The 16,108-nt window shown below is 39.7% G+C and overlaps 1 protein-coding gene across 1 annotated transcript in view; it reads left to right on the forward strand.

Annotated features, from left to right (window-relative positions):
• The window catches only part of GPATCH2L (G-patch domain containing 2 like), a 58,380-nt gene that overhangs the window by 17,547 nt on the left and 24,725 nt on the right, over positions 1-16,108 (forward strand). Inside the window, exons 5-9 of the mRNA XM_039232222.1 lie at positions 4,013-4,189; positions 5,699-5,778; positions 8,805-8,872; positions 12,132-12,186; positions 14,003-14,088. Coding sequence (XP_039088153.1) covers positions 4,013-4,189; positions 5,699-5,778; positions 8,805-8,872; positions 12,132-12,186; positions 14,003-14,088 — 466 coding nt within the window. The remainder of the gene's footprint in view (positions 1-4,012; positions 4,190-5,698; positions 5,779-8,804; positions 8,873-12,131; positions 12,187-14,002; positions 14,089-16,108) is intronic.

The raw sequence follows: 16,108 nt of genomic DNA on the forward strand, positions 1-16,108 counted from the left end.
CAGCGTGAGCAGGGAGGGTCAGAGAGAGAGGGAGTCACAGACTGAAACAGGCTCCAGGCTCTGAGCTGGCAGTCAGCACAGAGCCCGACGCGGGGCTCGAACCCACGAACCGCGAGATCATGACCTAAGCGAAAGTCGGACGCTTAACCAACTAAGCCACCCAGGCGCCCCATTGAGACCTTGTTTTTACCGGGTACACTTGCAGAGGACCACACCAACTGTGTTCCAATAAGAGTTTCATATAGCTCCTTTGGACTGTAATTCTTTTACTCTAAATAAGAGATTGCTAGCTGTCTAAAGTCCCTTCTAGCTTTGAGATCCAGTGATTTTTCTTCAAAGGTTAAGTGATCAAAGGACAGAAACACGATGGCTACTTGTTTCGCCTGATCCAGAAGGGATCCTGGGACTGTGAGACTCCGGATCCAAGTTCAGATTTTAGAGAGAGATCACGGAGAGGGTATCTCCCTCATGCCTCAGAGTTGTGGATATGGATAGGGTTGCTGAGCTTTGTACTGTAATGGAGGTTGTTGTAGGTACATTTTTGTCCCTTTCTGATTCTGAGGGGGAGCTAGATGTCATTAGAGGGTGTGCATATATACTCCCAGATTGGGTGCAGCTAGGGCTTGGTTCTTTGGTCTCTCGTACCAAGGAAGTCTTGTCTTTCCTTGAATGAGCTACTGAATACTGCTCAGAATTACACATTTTGCTTTTTCTTTGCTTTTATACTGTTCTATGAAGTATCATAATGTGTCTCTTAAAGATTATGTATAATTATACAGAGGTGTAAGAAAGTGTGAACCTATTATGCCAGATTAAGTTTCAGGCCTTTGGAAAACCTTTCTACTAATAGGGAATCCTTGCTTTATGAGAAGATTTGAGAATATTCTATAGCCCCAGCTTTCCTCTCTATCTCTGCTTCAACTTTATGCATTCTGGTGATATTTGGATGCTTAGAGTTCTCAGCACAAAGCTATGTTATTTACTGCTTCCATGTCATTGTTTATGCTGGTGTCTCCCCCAGAAATCTCAGCCTTACCATTTCTTTTTCCTTTTTTTAATGTTTTTTTAATTACTTCTGAGAGAGAGACGGCATGAGCAGGGGAGGGGCAGAGAGAGAGGAAGATATAGAATCTGAAACAGGCTCCAGGCTCTGAGCTGGCTGTCAGCACAGAGCCTGATGGCAGGGCTTGAACCCACAAATCGTGAAATCATGACCTGAGCCGAAGTCGGACACTTAACTGACTGAGCCCCCCAGGCGCCCCCCAGCCTTACCTTTTTTTGAATGGTTGGTCATCCACCTAGACAGTGTTCCTTTTGCCCCCCCCCCCCCCCCCCCCCCCCCCCCCCCCCCCCCCGCCCAGGACATGTTTATGAACTGTGCCAGTGGGTTTTTTTGCCCTCGATTTCTTACTGGATTAGGCCAGTAGGAGGCAGTAGCAGAAGGGAGGGAGGAAGGTGAATGAGATTGAACATATTAGTCAAGTTTTTAGCATGGTAATACAGTTTAACAGCCCCAGCATTTCCGGGATTTACCACATTTATTTCTTGCTGTGGGGCTCAGCTGGTCTAACCTGGGCTCAGCTGGTCTCCTGGCTTTAAGTCAGGTTTATATCTGTCTACTCGGTGTATCCTGTCCTGCGACCTCTGCTGAAAGAGCAGTGGCTGTACTTTGTACAGACCTTTCCTGGTGGAAGACGTGAATACTAAGTGACCAAACCAGAGCTTGGTGACCAAACCATACTTAAAAAGCTTTTGCTTGAATCACATCTGCTAATGTTCTACTACCTAAAGCAAGTTATATGACAAGCCTATGTCAGTGGGAGGAGGAAGTATGCTTTGCCTCAAGGGGAAGGCTCTGGAATTCCATGGTTAAAGGCACAAGGCATGGGTGTGTCATCATAGGGAAGTAGTGAACAGTTGGAAACAGTAATGCAGTCCGCCGCATTGATTTGCAGCTTTCTTGGGCTCCCTTTCCGTTGGACTGCTGGTTAGCAGTGGTGGCGTTCCTCTGAGGAAAGGCCACCACCCCTGTTGGCAGTCTTCTATAACCTAAGCTTTCTCTCTGGTCTCTGATAACCATTCTCTCTCCTAGTGGCTTCAGGTCTAGGAAAGGTAAAGACTTCCTGCTGTGCTGGCTCTAGGGTACTTCACCATTCCTTATTGGTTCCTCTTAGTACTATCTACACCTTTGTAGGTAGTCACCTTATTAAAGTCTCGATTACTGCATTTAAGTGTGTGTGCATTTCCTGAAGGGAATCCGACTGGGTATCACAGTTGTGCAGGCATCATCTCCTAGAACCCTTGCTCTTTCTTTCCCTGTACTTTCTTACAACTTACCGTATGTGTGCCTTTTCCCTTGAAGCCTTTCCAAAGCAGGAAATTAAAAAAAAAAATTTTAATGTTTATTTTTTTGAGGTGGGGGGAGAGGGCAGAGAGAGGGAGACACAGAATCCAAAGTAGGCTCCAGGCTCTAAGCTGTCAGCAAAGAGCCTAATGGGGGGCTTGAACCCACAAGACACAAGATCATGACCTGAGCTAAAGTCGAACGCCCAGCCGACTGAGCCACCCAGCCACCCATCCAAGGCAGGATTTTTTTTTTATTATTTACAACTACAGTAGGTAACACACTGCCTGAATCTATGCACCTGGTTTAGTAAGATGCTTTTAGAGTAGTGGTTCTCAAAATGTCCTGAAGTCAGCTTAGCATCACTAGGGAACTTGTTAGAAATGCAAGTTTTTGATCTTGCTTGGACCAGAATCCGAAACTTTGGGGAAAGGACCCAACAGTCCACCCTTTCAGATGTATGCTGAAGGTTGAAGCCCACTGTTCTAGAGAAACAGCTGTTGGTGGTATGTTTTTATAAGGGAACACTTTGAGTAACTTTTTTATGAGCATTTTCATTTTCTCTTTTAGAGATCTCCACAATGAGTTAAGAGTTGTCACTACCATGGATGTAAGTGGCCCATGAATCTGATACTTTCTGTGCTTAACATGGTCTGAGCAGTTTCCCTGGGATCTGGCACATTAGAAAATGAAGGCATTGTGAACACTTCAAATGTTCTTGTCACGATTCCCCTCATCCTTGGTATTTTGAAAGGAGTATGGGATGGCAGACATAAAGTTATTAGTTTTACTATGCTTTATGGGAGGGAGCAAGTTCTCTTGCAAACTGAGATGCTGTCATTGTAGCCAGTAGAAAGGGGTTTGAACCAAGAGTCTGGCTATATGGCTCTAGTCTTGACTTTGTCATTAATGAAAAGTTTGGCCTTGGGTGAATGGTATAACTTCTTGACAGATTCGGGGGGATTATATTGCTTGTCTCCGTGGTTAGTTTTTTTCTTGGTTACTTGGATTGCTAGTGTCAGGATGATTTTCTGTCCCATTAATGTTAGGGTACCAAGGAAGAAATGAAGTATGGGTGTTCATTTTTTGTTAACCTATTATGAGAAATGCAAATGTAACAAATACCTCAAGAGTAACTAGTTTTGAATTAAGAAACATTTGTGGGCTTTGAACCCCCAAGTTCATTTACACCACAGAATGGTACATACGCGATATATTTTTGTGTTAAAGGCTTTGGAGTTAGTCACGTTTTGGGTTCAAATCTTGGCTTCATCATTTACTAACTTGACCTTGCCTTCTCTCGCTTTATTTGCTTTATATAATTATAAGTTAGAATCAGTGTAGGGTTTAGAAGGGATAACGTACTTAACAGATTCTTAGCATGGACCCTCATAGGGTGGTGAGGGTTTAGTAAATGGTAGCTTTAGTAGTTTTTTACTATCAAAGATAGTCCAGTGTAACACAGTATTTCAATTATGTGAAACTAGTTTGGTACTCTAGTTTCCATCATAATATGGATTAAGAAGAAGGTTCAAAACAGTTTTTTTTGTACTTTAACATAATTTAAAAGGTATCATCAAATCTGTAGTTCTGAGAAATCATCCTCACATTTGGTTTTCCATAGAGCATGTTAAAATTCCAACTTATGATATGATCTCTCTACTTTAGGGGATGATGAGCAAAGCGATTGGTTCTATGAGGGAGAATGTGTCCCAGGATTCACTGTCCCTAACCTTCTGCCCAAGTGGGCTCCTGATCATTGCTCTGAAGTTGAAAGAATGGATTCTGGACTGGATAAACTTTCTGATTCCACATTCCTTTTACCTTCTCGACCAGCTCAAAGAGGTAAGTTCTGAAGAGACCAAACTACACCTCATACTTTTATGGTTCTCTTTGGGTAGAATCATCCCATGGCAAGCATCTCATGCCTCTAAGCATGTATTAATTGTCTGAGTTTTGGAGCTAGTCCAGGGATTTTTCTAGAAGATTCAAGGGTGAGTCTTAAAACTTGAGGTTCTCCATTCATACGTAAACCAAGCCACGGAGACTCTTGGGATATCTATTAGCAGGGCATTCCTTCAGCTTGCTATTGCCATTTGTGCCGGATTTAGGAAGCCTAGCAGCATGTCACTGCTGCTTACCTGCTGTGAAACCGATGAGCTATGGAGTGCTCAGTGGGAGCCTGGAGTAGTGGATCTCGGAAGAGCACAGATTTCAGTAAGAACATTCACATACAAGGTATAATGATGTTTTTTAGTTGGATGATTTTAAAATATTTCCTTAAATTATTTTATTATTGTGGGCTTTAACAAATATATCCTGTCCCTTTGCTTTCCCTTTACTTCTGATGTAGCAAGGTAGAGTGGGAAGAGCCTAGGGAAGGGAGAGGGAACTGTGGGGATAGTACCCTCTGGTACGGTCGTCTTAGCTCAGTTACTGTGACGGAGTCACTTCATTTCTTTGGGACTTCAGTGTCATTACATTGAACAAACTATTTCAGAGGTGTCTTTTAGCTCTATAAATGTATGACTCTAGGATTCCCAGTAATCCGTAATCAATCAGTCAGGTGTCAGGTAGTAGTTGGCCATCTGTTGGTGATCAGAATTATGCTCAAAGCTATAAACTCTTATAGCAGTTGGTTAAGATGAATTTGGGTAATTGAAATCCTTCTCAAAATAGTTGGGTCTTGGGAAAGATTACTGTTGGGCTTAGGCACACATTTGCTACCTTCATAACTTCCTTCAAACGTTTCAGTGACCATTTCTGAAAGTTCTCTATGGACCCCTTAAAATACACACAAATGAGAATAAGGAGAACAACTTAAAATGGCCTATAATTCCATACCCAGAGACAGTGTCTTGATAACATTTTGGTGTGGACTCTTCCAGTTGTGTTTTTTAGGTGTAGAACACATACGGTAATTAGAAAAATGAGATTTTACTATATAGGCTATTTTTACTATTATTTAATGCATAAAGGTTTTTTAGATGATAACTAGCATTTAATTTATAATTAGAAATTATTGATAATGTCTTATATTTGTGTAGTGTTTTTGGTTTATAAAGTAGCTCCCATGAGCTATTTCATGGAATCTTCAAATGAGCTCTATAAAATAGGACTGAGCAGGTTATTATCCTTCCTTTTTGGGTGAGGATGCCTAAGTTAGAGGTAAATGACATGCCTAAGATCCTACTGCAAAAACATAGGAATAATAAATCCTTGGCAGATAACCTAGTGATCCTGGCTTTAGGGTTAGCCTAGTAAGATCCAGGGAGGAAGGCCTTTGGTGTACTAGAAGCATATCATTGCTAAAGCAATGCATTCAGTTTCTGAGAGCTTTCTTCTTTTTTTTAGGATATCATGCTCGCTTGAACCGTCTGCCTGGAGCTGCAGCTCGATGCCTCAGAAAGGGCCGAAGAAGGCTCGTTGGGAAGGTGACAGCTCTCACTGTCTACTGGGCTCACTGGGAGCATAGTATTCCTTATAGGACTGGTGTACCCTGTTGCTAATCAGAGGTGCTACAGAGCTCCCTGGAGTAAATTAAGCCAATTGGAATATTTTGCAAGTTCACAGCAGAGAACCTTATGTAGGATATGAATGGATACACACATAAAAGATGAAGCTTAATTCATACAGAAATTTTGACAAAGCAAACACTGTCATGACAGTTTGTCTGTAAATCTATAGGCCTGATCTTGTCTCTTCTCTTTTGACTAATCTTATATTGTTATCTTATGGAAGTTAAAATAGTCATGGCTTCTTTATAACTCCTTCTAAAATCATGAATGCTTCTTCTATCCTAACTTTGGTCTTTTATTCTAGAGTTCATTTATTTATTTATTTTTTTTTTTTTAAATTTTTTTTTTCTTAATGTTTTATTTATTTCTAGGAGAGAGAGAGACAGCGTGAGCAGGGGAGGGTCAGAGAGAGAGGGAGTCACAGACTGAAACAGGCTCCAGGCTCTGAGCTGGCAGTCAGCACAGAGCCTGACGCGGGGCCCGAACCCACGAACCGCGAGATCATGACCTAAGCGAAAGTCGGACGCTTAACCGACTAAGCCACCCAGGCGCCCCTATTCTAGAGTTCATTTAAAACAAAACAAAACAACAACAACAACAAAAACCTGTTCTCAGATTTCAAAAGCTCCTTGGCCATAGGGAAGGAGTATCTGCCTTGATTCAGTTTTGCCTTTGCCAGACACTACTCTGGGTGCTCAGTTCATTTAATCCTCCCAATAACCTTATAAAACAGGTAATGTTCCCATTCAGCAGATGAGGAAAACTTGGGTTCAGAGAAGCAAGGTATTGCCTTCTACCTGATATTACCCAGATAGAAGTGGCAGAATAGAGACTTAAACCCAGCTATACTTTTACCTTTTTACATTTAAATTTAAACAATTTTTAAAAATAGTATTTTACTCTAGCTTTGAGATTGAAAGCAGGTTAAGACTGGGGCTCATACCCAGTTAGAGAAGATGATGGTGGGCAAAGAGTGAGGAAGTGAGAGACATTTCAGAGCATTACTGCGTTCACTGCCTGCACATCTAGAATGCCTTCTTGATGTCAGGCTCTGTGCCAGGCCGGGTGTGTAATGATCACAGCTACAGCCTGGCTGCCCTAGGGTGCTCCTGTTTTCTAGTGGAAATAGGGAGTTGTTTTCTGAAATTTTTGCTATGTAAAAGAAATGAAGCTATTTATTTCCAGTTGAACTCCGATTTTTTATCTTTAAATTCAATTTCACATCTCTCATTAGAAAGACATTTGATTATTGGAAGAATTATACCTTCTTCTTTTGGCTCATTCATTTTACAGACAATAAAATGCTGCTTTTGCTATCCTGGGAGCTTATTCTTACTTCCTAAGTCAGCTAACAGAGTAGGAGTACAGGAGATAGAAGGAGGCAGGAGGTTGGGAGTAGGGCACAGAGAGATGGTTTTACGTTTTCTCTTTATTAGTTAGGCTGGGAAGATAATGTTCTCCCAATTGTCTGCCTTACTTTGTTTCATCTCCTATAAAATAAGAGCCTTCCATTTCCGTGGAAGCAAATCATTTCATCTTGAAGGCTCCCTTTAGTTTGCCTGGAAGGGAAACTCTAGGGCCTGTTGGATGTGCCTTTAAGAATTTCAGATGAATAGGATAATATTTATTTGTTTCATTCATCTTCATCACCTTAAAGGGATATTTGTCATTTCTAGCAGAGGTCACTGTTCTGTCCCCCTTTATTCCCCCTCCCCCACCTCTCTTTTTCTAAATTGTAATCATAAATAATGAGTTTCATTCACAGCTCCCTGCCAGCGAGCTGCTAATTACGCAAAGTACTGCTTGTAATTTACACAGTAATAAACTGTAAATTTAAACATTATGGCACTTTAAGTTAATAATTTTTCTGCAGTAACAAATAGCTCATTTTTCACCCATCTTTTCCCTTGGCCCTACTAGTGTGGCTGTGTCTGTGACCAGGAGGCACATGCCTAAGAGAAGAAAAATGTGAAGAATACACTATGTGAAACCTTTTCATTTAGCTTCACTCCCACCCAGAATCTGACCTCAAATTAATTTTTCTAGAGTCAGTTCTGCTGAAATGTGTACCCTATTATTTTAGGCTAATCCACACACATATATGAAAAGCGATCATAATATTTGCCAGAAACAAATGTGTATGAGTAACAGGCTTCACATTCTTGATAGTCATACCCGTAACTTACTTGCACTCATCTTCACGCTTACTCGTATGAGGATAACTCTTATTTACGTACCGTTGGTGCGCTTCCTCAGGTACTGTGATGACCTTCATTGTAAATGAACTCAAGTTAAATGAAGGGTGAGTGCCTTCTGCCATTTTCCAAATTTTTGGAAATTATTAGTTTCTGAATTGCTTGTGTTGTTATGGGTAAGCTTTCATATTACAGTCTTGAGAAACCTAAATTTAAGAACCACTTTATACAAACTATTTACTTTAAAAGATGAGGATTAACAGACAAAAGACAGGTAACCATTTTTGTAAGTTATAAAATTCCTTTAACATGTATGCATTAGTCACCAGTGTGTTACCAGTGAGGACCAGGTAGATATCCCATTATGAAGACTTTTGGGGCTGTAATCATACAATCTTGGAAGCTTGGTGTGCTAGCCTGTTAAAAATTGGCTGCAGTTGGATTTTTTTTAAGTGTTTCTATTTCCACATGCTTTAATAACTCATTGTATTAAAATACTATATATAGTAAATAAGGTTTATAATGACTTTTTTGAAACACTGGGGAAAAATAAGGCTAGAATCACATGTAACACTCTTTAAGATGGATTCCCATAAGGAGAAATAAACTTGCTGTTAGATTTTAAGATTGACAGTTGACATGTGCCTTTGAGGTTGCTGGCACAGTTATGGGAAAGTGTGAGCTTGATGACAGGTCGTACTTTGTTCCTGTGGTTTGATGACACTCTCGTCTTCCTTGCCTTTTCAGGAGACCAGCATGAGTACTTTGGGTACTGAGAGGATAGGCCACATTATTAGTGACCCTCGGCAGAAAGAGTAAGTACTGCTCATATATTTACTCATTATCCCAGCCTGTTCCTTGGAGGAGGCAGAGGAAAGTTTTATGAAGGAGCCTAGAAATCGGACTTAAAGCTGAATGAGAAGATCTTAAGGATTGTACTTTACAACAGTTAACATGGCTAACACCCCAAGCCCATGAGAGTGATTTTTTTCCTTCCTAGACTAGTTTTTACTTCTTTGCTGTTTGTATGTATAGGTGCTGCATTATAAAAGTAACCTCGGGTAAGGATGTTTTATTTTTTAATTGATGAATTAATTAATTTACATTGAGGTAATGTTGGTATATAACATTACATAAGTTTCAGTCCTGTACCACCATAATTCAGTATTTATATCACTACAAAGTGATCATCACCATAAATCTAGGTACCCTCTGTCAGCGTAAAATAGAGCCCTTTTCACCTACCCCTCAACTCCCTTCCCCTTGGTAACTACAAATCCATTCCCTTTATGAGTTTGTTTTGTTTTATCCATTCATTTGTTTTGTTTTTAGATTCCACATAAAAGTGATATCATACAGTATTTGTCTTTCTCTGACTTATTCATTTAACCTAATCCCTGAAAGTTCTTCCATGTTGTCACAAATGGGAAAATTTCTTTCTTTTTTATGGCTGAGTAGTATTCGTGTGTGTGTGTGTGTGTGTGTGTGTGTGTGTGTGTGAGTGTGTGTTTATTTATGTATACACCACATGTTCGTTATCCATTCATCCATTGATGGACGCTTAGGTTGTTTTCATATCTTGGCATTACATAGAAGTGTATATACTTTTCAAGTTAGTGTTCTCATAATCTTTGGATAAATACCCAGAAGTGGAATAGTTGGATCATATGGGTTCTATTTTTAATTTTTTGAGGAATCTCTATACTGTTTTCTACAGTGTATTCGCTAATTGACATTCCCACCAACAGTGTATAAGGATTCTTTTTTCTCTACATCCTTTCCAGTACTTGTTATTTCTTGTTTTGTTGATAATATCCATTCTGACAGATGTGAGGTGATATCTCATTGTGGTTTGGGGTTTTCATTTCTTTGATAATTAGTGATACTGAGCATCTTTTCATGTGCCTATTGGCCTGTATGTCTTTGGAGAAATGTCTGTTCACATCCTCTGTCCATTTTTTGATTTTTTTTTTTGCTTTTTTTTTTTTAATTTTTATGTTTTATTTAAGTTTATTTATTTTGAGAGAAAGAGGGCATGAGTGGGGGAGGGACAGTGAGGGAGGGGAGAGAGAGAATCCCAAGCAGGCTCTGTGCTGTCATCCCAGAGCCCGATGTGGGGCTCAGTCCCATGACTTGAGCTAAAACCAAGAGTTGAGACTCTCCTCTACCCATTTTTTAATGGGATTGTTTGGGGTTTCTTTGTTGCTGAGCTATAGGAGTTCTTTATATATTTTGGATATTAATTTGTTATTGGATATATGATTTGCAATATCTTCTCCCATTCAGTAGGTTGCCTTTTGGTTTTATTGATGGTTTCCTTTGCTGCACAAAAGCCTTTTAGTTTGATGTCCCATTTGTTTATTTTTGCTTTTGTTTCTCTTACTTTTAGAGTCAGATCCAAAAAATAAAAAAATAATCAAAAGAGATCCATGTCAAGGAACTTACCACCTATGTTTCTTTCTAGGAATTTTATGCTTTCAAGTCCTACATTAAAGTTCTTAATCCATGTTAAATTAATTTTTGTATGTTGTGTAAGAGAGTAGTCTAGTTTTCTTCCTTTGTATGTGGTGCCCCAGTTATCCTAACATCGTTTATTGAAAAGACTGTCTTTTCCCCATTGTATATTCTTGCCTTCTTCGTCATAAATGTATTAACCATATATGTGTGGGTTTATTTCTGGGCTGTTTATTCTGTTCCATTAATCTGTGTGTCTCTTTTTATCCCCATACTGTACTATTTGGGTTACTATAGCTTTGTAGTATAGTTTGAAATCCAGGAGTGTGTTGCCTCCAGTTTTGTTCTTCTTTCTTAAGACTGCTGTGGGATTTGGGGTCTTTTGTGGTTCCATACAAACTTTAGAATTATTTGTTCTAGTTCTGTGAAGTATGCCTTTGGAATGGGAATCTATATGTTGTTTTAGGTAGTATGGACATTTTAATAAGGTTAATTCTTCCAGTCCATGAGCACAGAATATCTTTTCATTTAGTAGTCTTCAGTTTCTTTCATCCAAGTCTTATAGTTTTTTGTGTACAGGGCTTTTGTCTCCTTAATTAAATTTAGTCCTGGATATTTTATTCTTTCTGATGTAATTGTAAGTGAGACTGTTTCCTCATTTCTCTTTCTGAGTTCATTATTAGTGTAGAGAAACACAACAGATTTCTGTATATTGATTTTGTATTCTGCAACTTTTCTGGATTCATTTATTCTAACAGTTTTTTGGTGGAGTCCTTAGGGTTTTCTGTGTATGGTATCATGTCACCTGCAAACAGTGATAGTTTTACTTCTCTCTTTCCAGGGTATTATATTTTTTTAATTTATTTTTTAAATGTTTATTTACTTTTGAGAGAGAGAGAGTGTGAGCAAGTGTGTGCAGGGGAGGGGCAGAGAGAGAAGGAGACACAGAATCCCAAGCAGGCTCTGTGCTGTCAGTACCAAGCATCCTCCAAAATGTTATATTTTAAGCTAAAATTTGTCTCTTAAAATTTTTTTTGTTAAAAATGGGTAATTTGCATCTGTATTCACCCTTGCTTTTCCTATTTTTAGACCTTTGTCTAGAGAAATCTCTTTTTGTCTAAACTGCTGTTGTAAGCGCAGCAGGAAAATGATCTTCCTTCTGGTGGCAGCCTTGTCCCCTAACATGATTGGCTGTTTGTCTCCTTCACACTTAACAGTATCTAGTTATGATCCTATACTCATTAGCCTGGTTGAGTTTGTAAGTAACAAAATAGGCAAGATATGTGTATGGTTTGTGTTCTTGTTGAATTTGGGGATCCCGAGAGCACATTGGTGGTGACAAGTCCTTCACAGAAACTTTGTGCACGTTTGCCATCTCTCTCCTTTCCTCCTCCAGTTCCTTCTTTTCCCCACTTCTTTCTACATCTTCACTTTGTTGTGCCAGAATCCTTTTTTCTTCTCCTCCTCTATAATCTCCAACCACTTCTTTTATTTTCTTTCCTGTTATTCTCTCCCTCTCTGTAGTTTCTGGTTACCATCAGCCGGGAAAAGAGAACGAAATCAGGTAAGATTGCTTTTCTTTGTCATCTTTATTTTATCATTTGATTTCCTTTTCTTTAGAAAGAATAAAGCATTGGCTTCTGATTTTCCTCACATTTCTGCTTGTGCACATGAGGTAAGGTTCCCGTTCCCTGCATTATTCAGATTTTTTATAGAAGACTGTTTTCTAAGATTATCTGATATTCACTGATAAGAACTGTAGTTAATTCCTCTTTTCAGGTTCAACTGTACTTTTTAGTTTATTACTTATAATGCATATTTCATAGGAATCCTATTTTTATTTTAGATTTGAACTTTGCAGTAAGAAATCAGAATGAACCTCGTTTGCGTACGGTTTAGTTCAGCACCAGCATCCTACGCTGAGGAGTACAGTGGTGAAGCCTGAACGTAGGAGACAGAAGAAGGTAGAGCTGCTGTGAGCAAAGCAGTGGGGTCAAGGCCTTAGAGCCATGCCCTTGTAGTCGCTTAGTCTTTTCCCCAGTGACCCCTGCAGAGGGCCCTTGGCAAATCTAGGCCTTTGTAAGGGTTATAATTTAAAAATTACTATCCATACGTTTCTTTAATGTTTAAAGCTTTTGATTTTTGTGGGGAGAGAGGCTGCTTACTCTTGATTAGTTATAAAATAGATGAAGACTGGTAGGTAAAAATCTCAGGCTTCCTGTTGCTCAGTGTGTTTTGTTTTGTGTGTTGACTACTTAGGACTTAGTAAATTGCTGTACAGTTTAGACTTGGAACCTTCCTCTTGAGGTTACTCTTTCACAATGAACAGAGCAGGGCTAGACCTAACTGTTGTGTTTTCATGAGATGCTTTTAGATGGTGTGTGGACATACACTTAATATTTTAAGTTATCATTTGTATTAGAAAAAATGTAATCATATCAAACTTGTTGTTCCTTAGAAATATAGTAAGAACAAGTCTAAGTAAAAACAATTGGTATGAAGAAAATACTAAAGAAATAGTAGTGCAGGTTGTGGGCGGAGAAAGAAAAAGTCATTAAGATGGTAAGAGACTGCTTGGGAGATACTAAGCCCAAGCACTATTTGCAGGGTAGGATCTAAAAGCAGAAAGGACCTGTGTTGATCACTCAGTCCAGATCTGTTATTTACAAATAAAATTGAAATGATTTGCCCAAAGTCCTACTTCTTTGTAAGTTCTTTTGAAGTTACCATTCAGAGTTATTCTGGTTCTGAAGTTTGGGGGAAGAGGGGTATTATTTATTCTGAGGAAAGTCCAAATAAAGCTAGAAAGTAGAAAGTCAGGTACTTTTTTATATATTATATCCAAGTTTGACCCTCACAACCACCTTTTGAGATGATTAGTAGAAGTTTTACAGAAGAGAAACTGGGATTACCGACTGAAAGCAATATTTCATTTACGCCCACAGTAATCCTGTAAAATAGGTAAGACAGCAGTGCACCCTCTCCTACAGGTGAGGACAGTAAACGTCAAAAGAAATTATGTCATTTTTTAATGTATGAAAACTCAGTGATGGACTGAAATTAAGTGTTAGGTATTCTACTTCTTAATCTAGTTCTGTTTCTACTGCACTGCAGTTGGCATGTGCTAGCCAGTTATTTACTGGAAACATTGGCTGGGATAAAGAAATAAAAAGGTAATTTTATGCTGGTTTTCTTGAGAACAAGGGCCAGTAATCAACAGGTAAGTTCCTGTTATGTCATATAGAAAGTGCTACATTCTGCCATTTAAGTAATTACCAGGTATTAGAGGTTTTTGAAAAATTGCTGTTTACCAAGGAATAGACTTTTCCAGGTATGCTAGTTTCATGGTTACAACTCTATTGAGTGGTGTCTGTGGTATGGCAAGAGAGTTGAATATTCAAAGGGGCAGAGTAATCAAACAGAAGGTCACCTTTTATGATTCGGTCTTTTTCATATAAGCCTTACTAAAATAATCTCATTTATCCCTGCAGTTTAATCCCCTCTCTCCCCTCTACTCCTTGGATGTTCTTGCTGATGCTTCTCACCGAAGATGTTCACCAGCACACTGTTCTGCCAGGTAATCGTCTTCCAGTGACGGTTTTCTTCCAGACAGTTCCCATTTCCTTTTTTATAATACTTTCCAAATTATAAAGTATGTTTGTGTATAGTATAAAATTTGATCTTTACAACAACCTTTAGAGATCAGTAAATGTTTTACAGATGAAGAAACTGAGGCACAATATTGAGGTATCTTTCCTGTGATCACACAGCTCATATGTGATTTAAGTCTCAACTGTGACCTAAGTCTTCTGACTTGTATTTCATATTTCTTGTGCTGAAATCCCCATCTTCAGAGAATGTTATCACTGGTTCTTGCCGTGACCTGTGAAACTCTGTGTAATTTGACTTCTGCCTGAATATCCAGCCTCCTTTCATGTACTCCTTTCTCCTCACTGGGGGAGAAGTCCAACTGTGCCAGAGAGCTCAGCTCCGGTTTCGTCGCAAATAGCAACCCCTTTCTGCCTCTGAAGCCTCACAGTGTTCCCTTTGCCTGGGCTACCATGTTAAGCCTCTTCTCACGGATGACTACTTCTCATCTCAACTCAGGGAGGACCTCTCAGACCATCCTGTCTAAAGGGGCCATCTCCATCCCGCTCCGCTCATCGATTTCTTTCTGCTAAATCTTTACCATGGTCTATAAAGATTCGCTTGTTAGGTCCCCCCCCCCAACTTTTTACTCCTGTCTCTTTCACTAGGATATAAGCTTCAAAGTGTAGGGACCTTGTTTTATCTTGTTCCCCGATAATATCTTCAGCATCTAACACAGTGTCTGGCCCATATGGGACATTTGGTATGTTTGTCAGAATGAATCCTATGCCTCTCAATATAAATTCTCTTGAGTTAGGTAACATGGGAAATAAATACGGTTTTAATGGTAGCATCGCCTAGCAGGGTTATTGTGCACAAAAGAGGAACTAATTGGCTGAACCATAGAACTTTTATTATTTCTAGTGGCACTAGGAATTTCTTTCCAAGTTTCTGATGTGTTGGGTTTTTTTTTTTTTCCTTTTTTCTTCCTGATTTTTTCTTAAATGGCTGTGTTCATAAGCTTAGGGTACAGGACAAGAAATTATACTTTCATGGATACAATGAGAACTTTACTCTGGGCTATAATAATAAACTCTGCACCATAAGCTATCACCAACTGCCAAACCTTCTACTGGATAAGTAGTATTTCAGTGGAAAAAGTCTTCCAAAAAGAGAGACCCTCACAAATGGTGTTACTAGGAATGTGGAAAATTGTGGGATGATTAATAAAGCACTTCCTTAAGGCCCTCTCTTCAGCAGCATGCTGTCTGTCCATCATCCGTTCATTCAGCACTTGCTGACTCCCTCCTGCACGCCAGGCCCTTTGTGTAGGCACTACCTTCAGGAGCTTATTCTCTTGAGAAGGTTGGTTGTGGAGATCGACAGCTACAGTGTGGAGTGCCAAGTGTGTAAAGATGTGCACCACAATGCCAGGAAGCACAGAAGAGAGGCTTCTGAGTCAGAGGCTTGGGGTGGGGGTGGGGGAGGTTCTTAGAGGTGGTGATCCTTAAGTTGTCTTGAAAGACCCAAGATTTCAGTCCATAGGAAAGCAGTCCTCCAGCTTTTTGTCTTCCTACAAATGAAATCATGGCTGTGTCTGCTCTTTGGGAAGCCTGTGTGACCAGCACCATATTCTGTCAGGTGCAGAAAGAGGATTCTTTGCCCTCCTCCTTCGACACCTGTTACCTAGACCTGTGCTGTGCCGTGCTGTGCTGAGATATCCATGCTTTTATCAGTCTGGTCTCCTATTGCCTCTGAAGCCTCATGCTGGCTGCAGTGGGTGTCAGTTTTTTGTTTCTTTGTGTATCTCATTATCTGCATCATTGTCTTCATTCTCTTGCTGGCAGTGCTGGTGGCCAGACCTGGAAACATAAGGAAGTCCGGGCTGTGCTTCTGCTATAGTCTACTCTAAGGGAATACTGCTTGTTGCTTTAGACCATTGCTGAGAACAAGGTGAGAGAATGTGGACAATTGTGGCTTATTCTTGTCCTTCTAGATGTCATTCCCAG

Source organism: Hyaena hyaena, unplaced genomic scaffold (assembly GCF_003009895.1).
Source record: "Hyaena hyaena isolate Hyena2069 unplaced genomic scaffold, ASM300989v1 scaffold_65, whole genome shotgun sequence".
Lineage (NCBI taxonomy): Eukaryota > Metazoa > Chordata > Mammalia > Carnivora > Hyaenidae > Hyaena > Hyaena hyaena.